The 19,487-nt window shown below is 37.7% G+C and overlaps 1 protein-coding gene and 1 pseudogene across 2 annotated transcripts in view; one reads left to right on the forward strand and one right to left on the reverse strand.

The window, feature by feature from the left end:
- Positions 1–17,966, forward strand: part of CREBRF (CREB3 regulatory factor) — a 40,947-nt gene extending 22,981 nt beyond the window's left edge. For both annotated transcript variants that reach the window (XM_039878189.1, XM_039878199.1), the window contains exons 5-9: positions 1,849–2,043; positions 3,533–3,722; positions 4,873–4,946; positions 10,310–10,432; positions 14,716–17,966. In XM_039878189.1, coding sequence (XP_039734123.1) covers positions 1,849–2,043; positions 3,533–3,722; positions 4,873–4,946; positions 10,310–10,432; positions 14,716–14,831 — 698 coding nt within the window. In that variant the 3' untranslated portion in view covers positions 14,832–17,966. The remainder of the gene's footprint in view (positions 1–1,848; positions 2,044–3,532; positions 3,723–4,872; positions 4,947–10,309; positions 10,433–14,715) is intronic.
- LOC120617098 (uncharacterized) lies at positions 792–910 on the reverse strand (annotated as a pseudogene).
- Positions 17,967–19,487: the final 1,521 nt, after the last annotated feature.

The following is a 19,487-nucleotide window of genomic DNA, read 5'->3' on the forward strand; positions in this document are numbered from 1 at the left end:
AATGGACTTTACCAGCTTAGCGGCTGTAGTCCTCACTACCCAGAGATGTGTGACTGGAATTTTAGGCAGTAAGTGAGCCTTTTGACTTCCTTTTGAGAGTTGTGTCAAGGAGGAACGAGTTAGATCAGTGTGATGGATCATCACATGGAAAGAAAAGGGAAAAGTCTCCACGGGAACGGCTGCATTAAATCATCGATTTGCTAAAAAAATGTTTTCAAGCGCCCCTTTTGTGTCAGGCACTGTGTGTATTAGGTATTGGCTGTGCAGAGATGAACAAAATAGGCACGATCCTTGTCACCACGGAACTTAGAGTCGAGCAGGTTTCTTTACTGTCGTGATTTCTGTCTTTAGTGTGCTGTGTGTCCTATGGCGAGAGAGATGCAGGATGAGAGTTTCATAGAACTTACTTTGGCGGGTGAAGTCAGTAGGAAGAGTGTTCCTTAGAATATACTTTGAGGAATATTAATTACCTTAAGTGCTAGACCCGTGGTCTGGGAATATAATTTTTCTGCATTCTGCTGGATCACGATGGTGTCTGTATTGAAAGGTGGCTGATCTTAACTAACCAGTCCATTGTATGTGGCGTCGGTGTATGTTCCGGTGAATTTATGACAGCCCCTCTCTCCACTCCGAACTCCTGGAAACCACTTTGTCCCTACAGTTTTGCTTTTTCCAGAATGTCATATAAATGGAATCATCGTCCTAATTAATTCTTAATCTGAAGAAAACCTGATAAAATTCTAATATTTTCCCCAAACGCACAGATGTCATCACTTTTATTAGTTTTTTCCCACCTATGGCACCTGGTCTTCCTAGGTGGTCTCCCATCCAAGTACTAATCAGGCCCGACCCTGCTTAGCTTCCGAGATCAGACGAGATCTGGCACGTTCAGGGTGGCGTGGCCGTAGACTGTCATCACTTTCTTAGCGTCAGTTCCAGAGGAGTCATATGTTTAGGAGGGAAAGTCATTTTGCTTGGCTGGTGCTGCACAAGCCTAGCTGGCTTTCTCCTGGCCCGCTTCGTTTAGGGCTGCGGACGCCCTGCGCTCGGCCCGTTCCTGCTTCCCCTTGCGCCTACTGCCATACCTGGAGGATGTCTAAGATGGACTTTCCCTGAGGGCATTTGAGATTGGCAGGTCTTCCTGTAGTGGATCTGACCGAGAGTTCTAGCAGCTCAGAATTAAAGATTTTCTGACCCCTCCAATTAGTAAGGAAAATGATTTCTTAAGAAATGAAGTAAATGCAAACTCCTTCCAGTTAAATATTAAGTAGACGAGGCATATGAGTTTTTAATTTGAAAACCTATGTAAGAACTGTAATTTTTATTCTTTTACGAAAGAGGTAGGGCGGGAGATGGGAAGGAAACCACCGGCAGCTTGACAAAGTTCTGCGTGGTAGGGTACCATCCCAGAAGCACACACAGCTCTCTGTCTGGGGGCTGTTTCAGATGCATGAATATTAGAAAGAAGACATTTATAAGATCACAGTATAGTGGCTAAGTACCATTATCTCCTGGTGCTTTTGACATTGCTGTATTTTCTCTCAATCGTATACGAAGATACAAAGTGTCATGTACTAACTTATAAAAAACCAAAGAGAAACCCCAGGAAGATAAACAGTGTGGTTGTCTATGTTTTTTGATCTCCGCATATTTTATGAGTTAGAGATTTCTATATTAAAAGTTATTTTATGGACGTGGCTTATTATCTTTGACATGCCAATAATAAACAATGATGTTTTCAGATGAAAGGGAATGCATCAGGTACAAATAGAAGGGATCTCTTGTTCTGATTGGTTTATTGAAATTTATAAAACTTAAAAATTATGGGGGGGGATTTCTTTTTTTAAGGCTATGAAAATGATTCCGTGGAAGACTTGAAGGAGATGACTTCCATATCGTCTCGGAAGAGAGGCAAAAGAAGGTACTTCTGGGAATATAGTGAACAACTCACACCATCACAGCAAGAGAGGATGCTCAGGCCATCCGAATGGAACCGAGACACCTTGCCAAGTAATATGTATCAGAAAAATGGCTTACATCATGGTAAGAGGAGACTGCAGTCAGATATTTCGTGTCATCTTAGAGATACTAAACCATAATGCTTACCCATTGTATGTAGGTGTTCATCATTTTCTAGCGGACTGGAGAGGGGAACAGTAGACTTGCTGTGTGTAGAACAGCTGTGACCGCTGTTCACTCACAAATAGCTTTTACCAGTGTCGAGAGCCATCGCCTAAAGAGGGAGGAGGGCCCGTGTAAAAACTGTTCATTTCTAATCACTCTTATTCCACTTACCCTGCCCGGGTAATGATCAGGAGATTGCTGATTCCCGATCCGCCACAGTTGCTGCAAACCAGAAGGGCTGGGGAGAAAGAGAATGGGCTCCAGCATTCTCTTCCGTTCTTGTCCAGTCTCCAGGCCTAATTATAAGTGGGGAGATTGGGATCAAATGGAGATGGGGAGAAAAGAGGAGGAGGACGAAAAGAAAGGAAGAGGAGAGACGAGTGGAAGAGTCGGAGGCAGAAGTTTGTAATCTTAGGGAGATCAGATTTTGAAATGTGAACCCAGGCAGATGTAATTAAGTAGAATATTTCTGCGTAAATACTATTTTTCCATTAATCTAAAGTCTGTTCCATATTTTTACGTTCATCCAAAGGGGAGGGCAATAGTAAGTTTGGTGCTCAGTACACAGCGTAGTAGACACTTAGCTACAGATTTCAGTCGCTAAGCATTTTGACACTGGAATTTGTGTCTCATTTTCCCCTTCCACTGGCTCCTGTACTATCCCTCAGTGAATAAAAACCTAGTTTTTGCCTTCAGATCAGTTTTCTATCAGAAATGAAAAGACAGGTCCAATAAATAGGTCCAGATGGCATGTGGAGAGTACCAGGAGAGTTGTTTGGTGTATTATACCTGAGGGCAGAGCCAGCTCTCCTGCCCGCAGTGATAGGGCAAGACCCTGGAGTCTTCCGTAATGTTATTCGTCAGACTAACTGAGGAAGAGCTTTCAAAAAAGGCAATGATTGGTCGTTGGACTTTTGAGTCCAACACAAGGGGAAAATTATATCTATCTCTATCTCTATATTTCTACATCTCTTTCTGTATATCTATAGATATATATTTGACAAGCTTTCTGTCATAGCATCAAAATATCTTGGTTTGGGAAAGATCTCCAAACTTTTCCTGACCGTATATTATACCATAGCCCTGATTTTTGTGTGCAGGTGAACTTGCACTCCAGCCCTAAAGTTTGAGATGCTTATCACTGCCATGCAAATAATTAAGAATCTGTCATACTGGGGCCAGAAACCCTAAGGCAGAGAAGGGCTCAGAAAAGGCTAAAGCTGTGCCTCATCACCCCCATTTCTTGCAGTCACAAGGTGGGAAGGAGAGGAGGCTCGCCCTTCTGGCATAGGTTGCTAACATTCTGAGACTTCTGAAAGAGTATCGTGGTTTTAAAATATGGCTGTAGAACATGTATCTCTTGTTAAATAAAATGATCTAACTTAAACATCTTTTAAACCCTCTATAGGGAAATATGCAGTAAAGAAGTCACGGAGAACTGATGTAGAAGACCTGACTCCAAATCCTAAAAAACTACTGCAGATAGGCAATGAACTTCGGAAACTGAATAAGGTGATTAGTGACCTGACTCCAGTCAGTGAGCTTCCCTTAACAGCCCGGCCAAGGTCAAGGAAGGAAAAAAATAAGCTGGCTTCCAGGTAAATGCTAGTCATGTTCACTCGTGGGAATGAAGTCTAGGAGGTGAAGTTAGACTTCCAGTGAGCTTTTACCGCTCATCTGGCCCTTAGCCATTTGCTCAGAAATGTACTTTTATAAATACTACAACGAGAGTATTATCATTTTTCCTTTGAAAGTAAGAGACTGTATTTATGCTTGACGGAAAAAGTTTTTAAAGGGGAGAGGCGAATTCGAGTCCATTTTAGTACAACAGTGAAAATTTTTATTATTTTAGCTTTGTTTTTCGTTTGTTTTGTAGTAGTTAAAAGTCATCCTTTTTAATGTACACTTCCATGAGCTTGGACAGACATATCCAATCATAGAGCCACCACCTCGGTCAAGATGGCGAACATTTTCATCACCTTCAAAAATTTCCTCATACCTCTTTGTAAAAGTAAACCCCTGTTCTGGCTCCTCACCCCTCACCGCTACCGATCTGTTTTCCGTCCCTACAGTTTTGCATTTTCTAGAATGTCATGTAGGTGGAATCATATTATATGTAGCCTTTGGAGTCTGAGTTCTTTGATTTGACATGATGCATTTGAGATTCATCCACGTGGTGAGGGTTAGTCGTTCGTTCCTTTTTATTGCTGACCTTTGTAGGGATATACTACAGTTGATCCATTCATCAGTTGAAGGACATTTGAGTTGTTTCTAGTTTTTGGCAATTATGAATAAAGCCGTCATAAACATGCACTTAAAGGTGTTTGTGTGAACATAAGTTTTCATATCTCTTGGGTACATACCCAGGAGTATATGTTGAATTTTATAAGTAATTGCCAAAGTAGCTGTTTTCAAAGTAATAAAGTAAATTTGTTCTTAAAAAAATGACTATTTTCCTAAGTAGCTATTTGTACTGATCTACGTCCCCACCAGCAACGTGTGAGGGGTCGGCTTATTTCACGTCCTCTACAACATTTGGTATTGTCAGTTTTGTTTATTTTGGTGTACTGGTCAGAGTTTTATTTTTGAATACGTGCTCAAAATTTTTTAGATTAGTTTGGATGAATGATTATATTGCGTGTTTTTTTGGTAACTGAGTTACTTAAACACCAGTAGGCAGTGGTTTCGGGATGCTGTTAGGAAATGTCTGACAGCAAAAAGAGAACTAATCGCTCCTTCCTTCCACAGGGCTTGTCGGTTAAAGAAAAAAGCCCAGTATGAAGCTAATAAAGTGAAATTATGGGGCCTCAACACAGAATATGGTAAACCTAAACTTTTTTATTAACCTCCCGTTACTTGGCTGAGCACTCTCTTTTCTTCGGTTTTGTGATTTGCTTTCCCTGTGTTCTGTCCAGTTTCAGGCCAGCCCTCCTTTTGTTCATCCATTCGGCACGCCACATGCTCTTCTTCACTCAGTGCGAGCGTCTGTATCTGTGGCTCCCCACACCAGATCTCACCTCCGCCCTAAAAAGCTCATCCACTTGCCAGCACAGAAAGTTTTTACTTCCATTTTTCAGTGGTGTTGCTGAGTTAGCCAAATTTATTGACGAATGTTTATTTTAACCTTGGAGCGGATGGTTTAGATCTCTGGTTTACAGATTTGATTACTCATTAGAATCATCTGATATTAAAATACAGATTCCTAGGCTTCTCTCCAGGTCCTCTGACTCGGGATCTGTGCAAGGAGAACCCAGGCATTTTTATTTTGACTCCCATGCAGCCATCTCAGCACATGTTCGGGAACTCTCGGCTTAGATCAGTGCTTCCCTGTATTTCACGTCATGGCACATGTAGGAATGATCACCTCTAAGGCGTCCTGGGACATAACAGTAAGCCGCTCATGGGAGGACGCCCTCATGGTCTAGGTCATTCTCACACAGCCCAGAGCCCTTGTACAGCCACTAGAGGGTCAGAAAGCTCAGATTTTCATCTGTAGTGAGAACCACCGCTCTTTCCCCGCTTGCCCTGTCTGGCACGTAGGTGCTCATAACCTTTGTGCAGTTTTTCTGAATCCTTTATCCTGATTATCTTGTTTCCACTTGTGAGGACAGAAAGTGGATTTCCTTCTGTGAAGTTTACAACTTGTGAAATGAACTGATGGTTTAATTAATTAATGGCCACTCAGGGACTCTAATCAAGGTAAATGAATTAGGTAAAACAGTAGTTGGTTTATTGGAATGGAAATCTACCCATTTTCCTATTATTCCTTATTACAGTTGAAGAAGGAATGAATATATATGTATATATAATGATTGCAATGTCATGGACATTATTCATATTTCTTTTAGAACCCAGCTGGCTCACACTGCAGGAAGATATGGTGGGCCATGCGGGGACTTCTGGGTCTGTGTTTCTTTGGACACATGTTGGCATCTGTCTCTGTGTTGCTCAGTTAATGTATTTATCCATAATTAGGTACATCTGTGTGACTATATTTTTACATTTCTATATATGCACATGTTTTCCACACACATGCTTTGTGTCTATGATATAAATATATTCTGTGCTGGGGAATGATGGGGGAGTTGTATTTCTGAATGTGGTGTTCTATCTCAAATTGAGATTTTTATCGCTGCCAAAAATTTTCTTGTATCCAAAGTTATCTTAAAGCCTTAGGTCTTTTTTTTTTTTTTTAATTTCTTTCTTTTTTCCTTTTTTCTTTTCTTTCTTTTTTTCTTTTCTTTTTTTTTTTTTACGGTGACATTGGTTAAGGAAATCCAGTAAGTTTTAGGCATACAATTTAACAGTAAGGCATATATGTATTGCATTATGTGCTCACTTCGCGCCTTAGGTCTTTCAAGTAAGCAAAGACCTGTCTTTAAAAGGTGATGTTTTCTTCTCGGTCAGTCAGCATGGAGGAAGAGGATCTCATTCCTGTATGTTTCTTCTCCTCCTGTTTTACTAGCTTCTCTTCTGCAGTCTCTGGGGAAAAGCAAGAAGAGCCTCCACTGTTGGGTTAGAAGCCATCTCAGAACCAATGAGATGCCCTTCTGTAGTTTGTCACATGTAGTTTGAAAATTCTTCCCAGAGCTTCTGGTACATTTCTCAAGGGAATGGTGCCCTTGATTCCTCTAAACAGCTTGGAGTCACTCTCTCCTGCTTTGTTCTTCATTACCTATCCGTTAACCTCGTGGTTTCTAGAATTTGTGAGTCACAAATCAATGACATCTGAAAAAAAATGTTGGGACTTGGGAACCATAGGTTTGCCAGCTTTATATTTTGCCAGGCGAGGACCTTAAATAGAACATCGTCCACAATTACTGTAATTTCATACAAAGAAGGGTATTTCAGTATTAAAAAATTGAGACGCATAATCTCAGAATAGAATAAAATTAACTTTGTGAAAAATTCACGCTATTGTCCTTATCTTTTTTAGCTTGTTAAGAACTAGCACTGTTGCAAGGACTGGCTTCGGGGACCAGCACGACAGCTCCCCTCCCCTCCTACCTACCACCCGTCCTCCTTCTACTGGTTTCTCCTACCAAAGCTCAGGAGAAGCTGCTCTGTGAATCAAATGTAGACGTGTTGACTCGGAATGAGAAATAGAACTATTAAGTGGACACAACCTTCACCCTGACGGATATATTTTGTCCTTAAGGAGGTCATATAGGAAAATTAAAATGGAAAGCTTCTCGTATAAATATGGAATCACTTCAGGAGTGATCTGTTTACAGATTTAATGTTTGGCCTCAATTTCTGAGAGCCAGATGCCTCCACTTCCTGACCAGAGGTTGTAGTAGCGAGAGCCCCTCACCTGCCCCTCCCTGCCCCAGTGTGCTGGCTGGACACCGCCCAGCTTGAGAAGAACTCTTCTGCTCTGCTCTCATTTTGATTTTATAGTGTCTTTTTAAAAGCGACCTCATTTATTTTCCCCTGTTGAAGATGGGGGGCCTTAATGTTTCTCACAAGTCCAGTCTGCATGTAGATGTCCTTATTTATGTTTGGATAGATGGTGTTCTCTCTCAGTTATTCATTGAGAAGAAGCATAAACTTCTCGTTGCATGCGATGTAGGGAGTCAGCTGTGCTTGCCTTGTTTAGTGACACATTTAGTGACACATTTTATACATATCATCCCTACACGGAGCTGTAAACTGCCCACGCCCCACTGCTTTTTACCTCCTCCTTCAACATCAGTCTGGATTGGTCTCTTCTCCATATTACTAGTGAGGAATAACGAAGCACCAATTTCAGAGGCATCTCTGAGGACACAGGGCTCTGTTTCAGACCATAGGAATCTGTGTTGAAATTATAACCCCCCCCCCAGCTTTTTCGACATATAATAACTATACATATTTGAAGAGTGTAATTGATTAGTTTGGACATACATATACACATGTGAAACCAATTAAGAAAATGAACATTTTGATCACCTCCAAAAGTTTCCTAGTGCCCCTTCGTAAGCCACCCCTTCCTCTGCTCCTGTCCCCAGGTAGCCACGATCTGCACTCTGGCACTATAGATTAGTTTGCATTTTCTAAAATTGTGTGTTGAAGGGCTCCTATGATGTGTTCTTTTTTTTTTTTTTTTTTGGCCTGGCTACTTTCACTCAGAATAATTATTTAAAAATTTCACCATGTTGTTACCTATATCAATAATTAGATCCTTTTCATTTCTGAGTAGTATTTTGTTGTATTGGATATACTATAATTTGTGTATCCATTCACCTGTTAAGAGATACTTGGGTTGTTTTTAGTTTTTGCTATAACAAAGCTGCTTTGACTGTTCCTGTACAAGTGTTTGGGTGGACATATGTTTTAATTTCTCTTGATTAAATACCTAGGAGTAAATTGGCAGGATCATGGGATAGGATTATATATTTAACTCTGTAAGAAAACTACAAACTGTTTTCCAAAGTGGGTGTTACTGTTTTATTCTCAGAAACAGTGTAGGAGGGTTCTAGTTGATCCACGTCCTTGCCAACGCTTGGTGTGGTCATCGTCTTAATGTCAACCAGCCTAACGGGTGTGTGGCAATATTCATTGTGGTTTTAGTTTGCATTTCTTTGATTAATCACATCGAACGCCTTTCCTGTGCTTATTGGCTGTTCATATATTTTTTGTGTGTGAAATGCCTGTTCAAATATTTTGCCATTTTAAGCATTTATTTGTCTTCTGAGATTTTGTTGTTCTGGATACAAGATCTTTGATATATGTATTGAAAATACGTTATCTTAGTTTTTGGCTTGCCTTTTTGTTCTCTCATTGGCATCTTTTGAAGAACAAAATTTTTAATTTTGATGAAGTTCAATTTGTCAAATTTTTTTATATTTCATATTTTTTGTGTTCTAAGAAACTTTACCAACTCCAAATTTGCAAATGTTTACTTGTATGTTTTCTCCTGGAATTTGTAGTTTTAGGTTTTACAATTGGGTTTGTGATCCATTTTAGGCTAAATTTTGTGTGTGATGTAGGGTTCATTTTTTTCCATATGACTATCCAGTCGATCAAGCACCATTTGTTGAAAAGTACTTCCTTTCCCCACTGAATTGCTTTTATACCTTTGTTAATCAGTTGACCATGTATGTACGGGTCTCCTTCTGGACTCTGTATTCCGTTCCATTGATCTGTTTGTCTGCCTTTATAGAAACTATCTTGATTATTGTATTTTGTCATAAATCTTAAAATCAGGTACTGTTAGTCCTTGTTAGTCCTCTAATTTTGTTCTGTATTCAAGAGGGATATTGTCTGAAATTTTATTTTTTGGTAATGTCTTTGTCAGGTTTTGGTATTTGGGCTATATTTGGGCTATACTGGTGTTATAGAATGAATTGGGCCATGATCTTTCTTCCTGTTTTTTGAAAAAAATTTGATAAGATTTGCTTTATTTCTTCATTGTATATTGGATAGCATTTGCCATTAAAATCCTCTGGGTTTTCTTTGGGGAATATTTTTGGATAAATTCAATTCCTTTGGTAGAAGTAGGCTGTTCAGATTTTCTTTTTCTTCTTGTATCAATTTTTAGTTGCATTTTCAAGAAATTTGTCCATTGAGTCCAAGTTGCTGAATTGTTGGCATAACATTTTCCTATTATTCTTTTAATGGCTCTAGATTCTGAAATGATAAACCCTTTTTCATTATACTTTTAGGTCATCGCTCAGTCTAGCTGGGAATGGGGGTGAGAGTGTGAGGGGGTATCAGTTTTGTTGATTTTTTTCAAAACACCTTTTGGTTTTGTTAACTTTATTATGTATTTGTGTTCTGTTTCATTGATTTCTGCTCCTGTTTACTTTGAGTTAACTTTGCTCTTTCTTTTTATGCTTCCTAGGGTGGGGAAATTTATTTTTAAAGCTTTTGCCTTTGAACGACTTTGATTTATTTTATAAACATTTACTAAGATCTTATAATTTGATATACCAGACACTGTCGTAGGTCTTAAAGCTATGAGGACAAGTAGGGCAAGTTGCTTACCAAATAGTGGACATCGATATACGTCTACCTGTGTTGTCAAAAGAGGCGCATCATTACAGATTCGTTTCTTTGGATAAGAAAGCTTATATTATCCATCTCCACTTAATGTTTTCTTACACGTTCTCCATTTTTTAATTGACTGTCTGTTATTACATAATTAAAAAGCAAATTCTTCCATGTCAGTGACACATTCCGTGTGTCTCGTTCTGTCTTACAGATAATTTATTGTTTGTAATCAACTCCATCAAGCAAGAGATTGTAAACCGAGTACAGAATCCAAGAGAGGAGAGAGGACCCAACATGGGGCAGAAGCTTGAAATCCTCATTAAAGATACTCTTGGTAAGAAGAATCTTGGATAAATTAATAACAAACAATAGCATGTAGTGTAAGATACATGATCCCGGGGGATGAGGAAAAGCTCAGGTGCTCTCATTGTAGCTACTCTCCTTGACAACTACTTTTTGTCTTTTGAGATGTAGCATTCGTAAACGTGTACTGCTGGTTGCCACGGTGCTTTATTTAGACATCGTCACTGAATTAATTTAACCTTAATAAAGGTAAACTTCTAGCAACTTTAACTTTGGGGAAAATAAAGATCCCTGAGCTGTCCAGCTTGCAGTTTACACTTTACTGGAAGTGCTCGCCTGTTTGTTTTACCCCTAGTACATTTCACAGGATTCTGACAAACACGGCTGTCTGGTTTCCATCTTCGAATAGATTGTACCACATGGGGAAGAACAGAGAGGCAGGCATCTTGGAGTCAGGCAGAGCGACTCCCGACAGGGGAGGGTGGAGATACCTGAGGGAGACAGACACGAGAACTGTAGAGGCCAGGAGCTCAGCGGCCATAGGAGCAAATCACTTACAGACCCGGAGTAACCGAGGGCATCGCAGCAGAATGCAATCCATGGAGCCCCGAAGCATCATAAAATCGCTTCACCTCTGTATTTTATTCTTCAACAGCATTTGCTCCAAGACCGTCTGTTAGAACTGGTTCTTACATAGTCATTGTGTTGAGTGGTAAACTTCAGTTACCCCGAGAATTTTCTTACAGTTCATTACCGCGCCCCCCATGCTGATTGTATATTGAATCAAGTCACCTAAAAGGATTAGGACTGAACTTCTCAAGCGTTAATTAGTTATTTACCTGAATTTTAGAATAACAGACACTATAATTTGCTTTCTTTTTTAAATTATCTTAGAATTGTTTTACATTTCTGTTACTATTTTTTCTGACTTCCAGTTACCGTAAATAAATTCACAGGAAAAAAGTTTTTTCTGTGCCAGATGTATGGAAAATTAAATTAACATAATGCAAGGTCAGAAGTTCGTCTTGAACAAAACTTTATTTATATTGAAAACAATCTTAGATGAAGAGTGGGTCCCGAATATTACTATTTTCCTAAACAACCACTTTTTACTTCTATGTAGATGAATTCGGTACCCAAATATTAAGCAAAATAGAGAATGGTCATGGCGAATTTGCTTGACTTTTTGTTCAAATGGATTAATGCTATTTTAATGTTATGTATTTCTTGGTCTTTAAAATCATTTTCAGTCATTTTTAAGTAGAGAGAATAATTTAATATTGTAATAAAAAAATCTTTTTACTTTCTTATTTTTTAATTTAAAGGCCACGTATATAGATAAGTTTGTGTGGTCCCTTTATACCTAAAAATCAGTTTTACCAGATACAAATCCTTGACTCATATTTTCTTTCCTTGAGTATTTTAAATATGTTTCTCCATTTTCCTCTGGCATTAAGTGTTATTATTGAAAAGCTAATGATTGCCTGAGTTTTTTCCTTATAAGTCATTTGCTGTTTTTTGCCAAATTGCAACAGGACTGTTTTCTTTTTCTTTAAATCCCAATAATTGTACTAGACAGTGTCTCGGAGTTGGTCATTTGAGGTTGATATGCTCATGTGTGCGCTGGGCTTTTTGTCAGGTAGTTTCAAATCTGTTTAGTACCTGACCTGTTCCCTTGCTTTCGTTTTCCTCTTCAAGGACTCATCATTCGTGGCTTGGCTCTTCTTTGCTTATATTAAGTATTTTCCGAAGTATATTCACTTTTTCTCAAATCCTTTTTTATCTTTTAATTTCTTTTTATGTTGAAAGTCTTTCTTTCACCTGTTTCTCTTAAAAGCATTGTCTGTTACATTTATTTGCTGCTCTTGTGTTCCTTATAGTTTTGCCTTAATTTCAAGAATTAATTTTTCTTTTATTTCTAATTCTTTTTTGAATTTTATCACCTTATTTCAGATTATGTCGTTCTTTCATATCTTGTCGCACTTTTTTAATGTCTTAGTTCACTTTGAAATAATAGTGGGTTATGGTTTCCATCTATTTTGTGGTCATTTATGTTTTTAGGCAGACTTTCATTGTCTGTAGGAATCTTCTTTTGTCTTAAAATAACTTTTTATGGGATTTCAACCTTGATACTTTGTTATTCATTTATACATGAAATTAGTTTTTTTGAACTTTCAGAAGAAAGTTTGTTTCAGGATAGTTTTTCTAATTTCAAACTTCACAGAATCCTGTTTTCAATTATTGTAAAAAGTAATTTTGTATTTGTTCATGAGATGGTCATTCACGTCGAGCCCCAAGAGAGGACACAAGAGAGGAGCAGGAAAAGAAAATTTATCCTAGAGAGACGGAGTCACTCCCACCACATGGAAGGAATGCTAAGGGAGCGAGTTCAACCGAGCAGGTGGGGAGGAGACAGAGAGAAACAAATGAACCAGGGCAAGCGCCTTTAATGGGGCTCAAAGTCGAGCACAAAAGCAAAAGTGTGAGGGGCTTTCTTTGGTGCTTTTGAATGTCACTAGGCCACAGTCAGGTGAGGGCAAGAAGAGGAACTTGTGGCAGGGCCAGCCTTGTCACACTAGTGCACATGGCAGCTTGCTTTCTGAGATTTCTTGTTCTGGCCCCTTCCCCCATTTTATCTGAATCCTTTCTTTCTTTTCTCTCTGTTGTCCCGTTTGCTCCATTTTGATTCTTATCCTGGCTCCTGTTCTGCGAGGGAATCCTGGCTGGTCAGTCACCTGAGTTCACAGGGGCGAGACTGCTCCAGCCGCTTCACATCCTCCTGTGGGCTCCTTGCACTCACCTCGTACTCACTATTCAGTGGGACAGAATCTCTCAGAGCTTTACCTGTCCTCATGCTGGCCTCCTGTGCCTTCCCGTGACTAACCTATTGGCTATTTTAGACTTCTTTTGTTCTCAGACCCATTACTTCATTTGGACTCATCCCATACAGCTATCGATATTGTTAATACAGCTTTTTGTAGTTTGTTCCCACCCTCTTGAATTTTGGGTTTGTAGAGATACCTTGTCACTTGCTAAAATATTCCATGAGTTTATGGTTTTGCTATTTAATTGCCCTGTTTTTTTCATGGGGAATTGAGGAGATTAAAAATCTATTCTGTCATAGACCCATCTTCCCAGAACGTCCCTCTGAAGCAGTTTAAATGCATCGAGGTTTCTTTTTCTTAACGGTTTGGTAGAACACTCTCTGAAGCTCTCTGGCCCAGGGTGTATTTTGTGATTAACTCTGAAAACTTTCTCTGTGTCCACTATGATAATTTGTCAGATTACATCTTCTGGACTCAGTTTGGGTAATTTACATATTCCTAGAAAATTATCCATGTCCTCTAGGCCCTCAAATTTATTAAAATTGTCTTTGTTTTTAAATTTACTCTGTATCAGTGGTTAGAGTTCCATTTTCATTTTTTATTTTATATCTACTGTGTTGTCTTTATTTCTTGAGTCAGTATATCTAATTTTCTTTCCAAAGAATGAGCTTTTGCATTTATTAGTTCTTCTGATTTTTTCACTTAAATGCTTAATTCATTTATTTGTCTTCTTTTTTGTTTATTAATTGAAAGTCTTCGAGGTTTCTTCCAAGTGCTGCTTGGGCTGTATCTTATAAATTCTGGTGTCATGTTTTAATTGTTTTCCGAATACTTCGACGTTTTTGACCTAAGAATTGTTTGAGAGAGATTTAAAATTTACTCTTTCTGAATCATTTTATATTAAAGACATCTCTTTTAAGTTTTTTATGTACTTCAATTTTTGATTTGCGTACCATAAAATTCATTCTTAGATTTTTATATGTAATACATAGATGGATTTTCTTTGTTAGTCAGTCTGGGAGTTTTTCTTTAAGAGGTGAGTTTAGCTCATGTTCCTGATACGTGTGTATTTTAGTTCGTCATCAAAAGATCTGTTAGGATTTGTTCATACGGCTTTTTTTTTTTTTGCCTTCTTATGTCATTCACTGTACAGTCATCATAGTTTCATTTTTGTATGTGTCCTCTGATAATTTGCAAGTTCTGCATTTTTGTCTTTCAGACTGTTATTACTTGTCACCTACCCCACTTTCAGATGCCCTTCATCCTTCATGGATATTCTTGGTTCGACCCTTCTAATCTTAAAACTGCAGGCTCTAACCTGGGGGGTAGAATTATTTTCTGGGTTTCAGTAGCAACGAGAGCAGAGCACTCATCCGGGATCAGTGTCAAACTGAGGGCCACCCCTGCCCCTGATTTTCCTACTCCCCACCTTCCACTCATGCTCTCTCTCTTTCCACGTCTAAGGGTACCTTTCATTTTTTTCCCTCAGGTCTCCCAGTTGCCGGGCAAACCTCAGAATTTGTTAACCAAGTGTTAGAGAAGACCGCAGAAGGCAATCCCACGGGAGGCCTTGTAGGACTAAGGATACCGACATCAAAAGTGTAATCCGCCTCATTGGACCACTGGTCAGAACGTCTGAGTTTGTCATGTTATTCACTGTAAATTTTCATTCTGTTTTGCATGTCAGTTTAGCATTATGTAAACATTTACAATTAGGTTACATTGTTTTAAGAACTAAGTAGCATAAGTGAAGCATGACCCAAAATACTTGATTATTGCATTTTCAGAGCATAAACCGTGGTTACAACTGGTACTGGTGTCAGAATCGAAACTCGTACGTTTAAATGTTCAGATACAGATTGCAAAAATCTGCAAAAGCAAAACATTGGGGAGGAATGAAGATATTACTAAATGCCAAATATCGTGGCAGGTTTATGCTCTGAACCACACACACAAAAAATTGAGGAAGCATTTTTTTAAACAGTCAGTTTAGATTGTTTTTAGAATTATTGCTTTTTGTTCTCATTTTCCACAACCATTAATCTCACTTGTACATGGCACAACCCAGCACTCATGCCCGTGTGCCATATTAGATGTTCATTTTCCGAGCTCAATATGGTATATATAAATATATATAAATATATATATATAATGTCTGTGTGAGTAAGGAAAAAAAAGCATATTCTTTGTGCCTTGTATTTTGGGGAAACTATACAACTGGTAATATTTTGTATGATGAAAACCCTAATGAGGAAAAACAAGATAAATAGATGGAAAAATTATGGGGTTTAAATGTTTTTTTGTTCCAACTCTTTTTCAGATTTTTTGAATGTATATAGGACTATGTTGAAATGTAGATATATGCCACAGAGTCTGTGTATTGTATAAAAAACAAAACAAAAAAAACAAACAAAAAAAGATGGCTCTAGAAAACTCATATTTCGGTACTTGACCGGAAGAAGACAAATACTTGCACATTATTGCGATTGTTTTATTTTTTGTACCAAAGACAAATGCAACTGATATGGCAAACTGCCAGTCTAAGTAAAGTTTTGCACAGCTTACATGATACTGTATGAATGTATGAATAAAAGGAGAAAAAAAAGAAAAACGAAAAGGTCAGGGTTAGGGATCTTACTGAACTGTGAATTTTATTTCTGTTTGGGTCCAATTATCTACAGAAGGAGCATCCACACATACAAATATTATTTTGCTGTTCCTCTAGTTCGCTTCCATAGTAGATAAGTTGGTGGCCATTTAGGTGTCTGTAAGTCTTTTTATTTCTGCACTTATTGTAGGAAATTTTAATATATTTCGTTTTAGTAAGCTATTGAGAAAATAGTTTTTGACCTTGAAAACTAAAGACGTTTATTTAGCTTATTGTAGTATACTTCCACCAAACAACCAAAATACAGATTATTTTTATTGTATTATGTATGTATATATATATGTAAAGAAAGAGAAAAGCTAAAATATCTAATTCTTTAGTTGCCACTTTTCCAATTGATGTATTATTGTGCATGTAATATTTTCAAAGATCAACACAAGCTTAAAACAAAAAAAAAATTTATAGATTTTTATATTTTTGTACAGGTATTTTCAAACTAGCTTCTTCAAACTTACATGTGACTTATTCTTCTTCTATCGTTTCTAGAACTGAGAGATATTAACACATTTAGTTTTTAGGTGCTCTTTTTTGCTCACATGAAACAGCTTCATTAGTCAGTGTTTTAACTACGTTAAAGCTTTACCTCTTGATGAGAAATTTCTTGTGTCAAGGCAGCATTATAAACCTTCCCCACAGATCTTTCCATCCTGTCTCTCCTACTGTTTTATTCTCAAATCTCGTAGTTTGCCTCTGAAAACTGGTGGCTTAAAAACTGTACTGAAAAAAAAAAATCCTATCTAGCCAGAGAAAAATACCAAAAATTTCAGACCTAGCTGCTGGGAAAGTATCTGTTTCTCTAACTATTTCTCCGTTACCCCCCAGAGAATTTATTCTTTAATTATATTTCATCTATACAGTGTATTTCCTTTTGTTTTACTACTCCCCCTCCCCCGCGCATTTGTAAGCGATAGCACATGAAGCTATAGCTCATAAAGGTTTGATTCTAAAACACGCAGTAACAACCGAACCATGCTTACGTGCTTCTTTGACATAGTGAACTGTGATGCACCACATTTTCCGGTGTGGTTGGTGGAAATGTACCTGCTTAATGCATTCACACTGAACAGATGATAAGCTCCGACCTGATGGTTGACTAGAATGTAAGTTTGTTGTTTAAAGTTTTTCCTTGGTAGGTGGGACAAGGAAAAGCATAGGTTTGTAACTTGAAAGTGTATGAAGTTTTGACAGAGTGTGTCTGGCAACTTAAAGCGTATTCCAAAATATGGCAGTTTTGCAATCAGGTGAAAATCACTTTATGATAGAGATTCAGCTGATGAGGTTTATAAAATTGCCCCTTTATAGCTGCTCTGTTAGGAATTCTGGTTTTTGATACTTTTTTCCTGTCCGCAAACCAGAATTTGATTTTTTGGTCTTGCATTTCAAAAAAGACTTTGAATCTGTCTAGTAGATTCCATATCCTTGCATTTCAGTGTTTTATATGTACTACTTAAGTTAAATAGTTAAAAGCTTTTAAATAGTTGAGCTTTTTAATGTTGACACTTTATTTTGTACCTATTTATATATGTATGTATATCTTAGAAAAGCACTTTGTTAAACAATTTTTGCATTTTATATGATTCCTGCCATTTGCTGCTAAATCTGGGCTGGTCAGAATGCTGCAGCGATACTTGATCTAAATAAAAACCTGGCAGTAAAATGTACAGTGGAAGTTAAATCCTCTTGCTGTTGTAACTTTATCATAAAGATGACATAGGCAAGCTGTGCGGCTTTACATTTTAACCAGGGGACTCTGTGGCATTTAAAACCGTCTAGAAATGGTTGTACTTTAATGCCAGTAATAATCTGCTTCCTCTATTGTCATTAAAATATATATGTTTAGTGTATCACACAAACCAATCTTATAAGGGTAATGTAAAAACCCCAACAATTGTACATGTTCTGTTTTTGAAATTGTGGCATGTATTTCTGGGTGAAGCTCATTAGAGGAGAGCTCTCTAAAGGTTTCTGTGTTCATACATGGTATACAGATAGCTCATAATGAAGTCCAGAATCTTACTTTAAGTGAAGGCATTGTGAATTCACCTCAAATAAACCCATTGTTCCAAAAACGATTATATAAACTTTGACTCTAGTACTACTATGATTTAAAAACAAACAAACAAACAAACAAACAAACACAAAACACAAAAAACGTTCTTCCTCGTTTCAGATACACTGGATTCTTGATAGAGTTTGTCTCCATATGAAAGCATGCTATGCTGTCCAGTTGTTCTTGTTAAGCTCTTGTCTGAGTTTTGAATTGGGTGCCACACTTTTTCGGTCAATACGATTGCTTGTACCATGTATGATTCTTGTCCTTTCCTATATCCTTCATGACAGATTATGATGTGGCTTTATATTGTGCCTTACTTGTACATTGAAACAAAAATGTCTTCATTCCCTTCCACTTCCTAAATCTTTTACTTCGACCTTTTTGGTATGAGAATCAGAGCTATTATAAAAACATCATGAAGGATTTCAGATGGGTATGGTTTCAGATTCCCTCTCTTTATAGTTATTTTATGTTTGTATGAAAGACCAGTTTTGAATGGTCTTTGAATAGGAGGGGGGAAGACGAGCAGTAATTTTACTACGTCCCTTTTTTCTGACGTTCATGAATTTGTCACACATCTTCTTTCTGATGCCTGACTTCACCTGCTCCTCAGCAATAGTCCGCATTTAAAGAAAGGTGTGTTCAGTTCATCAGCTTGAAATTGACGATTTCATTTTTCCAGAATTTTTTAGAAGAGTACCCGTTTTGTTTGTTTTATAAAACACGACAAGTCTCTTTAAAAGAAACAGAAGTACAGTACTTTTGAAATACAATGCTGTTAGTTTGGATTTCTTTTTTTATATATAATATTCATACAATTATCTGATGTTTGCCTTCATTAATAAAGCTGTTAGTTTATTCACCAAAACGTCAAGAATGGATGTGCTTTTCTTTATTCCATACATTTAAAACTATTTTAGCTGCTAAGATTTAATTAACTTTCTAAGAGACGAATTCAAGTTGCCTTCAGCAGGAATTAACAAAAAACTTATGTTCCCTTTCTTTATATAGTCTTCCTGAAATTCTGTTTGAGTATTTTCGTTAATTATGTAACAGAATGTTAGCATCTCTCCAAATCTTGAAACTTGAATTTTGAGAATGCATCGAATTATGCTTTCAGTGTTAAAGTGAAAGGTTTCAATTATCCTTCTAGTGAAATCTATTGTGGAATACCATTTCCCATGGAACTGAGGCCATTTCCACAACTTTGCACAGAACTGCAGTCTCGTTCTTCCCTTGAATCATGACAAATAAGTCTCACACAGTGCCGTAATACTTGTGGATTCTTTTGTAATCTTTGTAATCTTAATAAGGGCATTATGACGAGATGACTCCATGTTTTTTTAATATTTCCAACACATCGGGATGTAACAATGAATGTCAACCGTAGGAATGGTGGTTTCGTTTTAAGGAATAAGCACGTCGGGAAAGATGGTGAAAATGTACTACTGAAAGTTTTACACTTCCATAGGCAGGTGGGTTATGTGTTGAAGCATAATCCTCGTGCTTAGTAAACTGACTGAAATTGTAGAAATTACAC

This window comes from Pteropus medius, unplaced genomic scaffold, assembly GCF_902729225.1.
Source record: "Pteropus medius unplaced genomic scaffold, Ma_sr-lr_union100, whole genome shotgun sequence".
In the NCBI taxonomy this organism is placed as follows: domain Eukaryota; kingdom Metazoa; phylum Chordata; class Mammalia; order Chiroptera; family Pteropodidae; genus Pteropus; species Pteropus medius.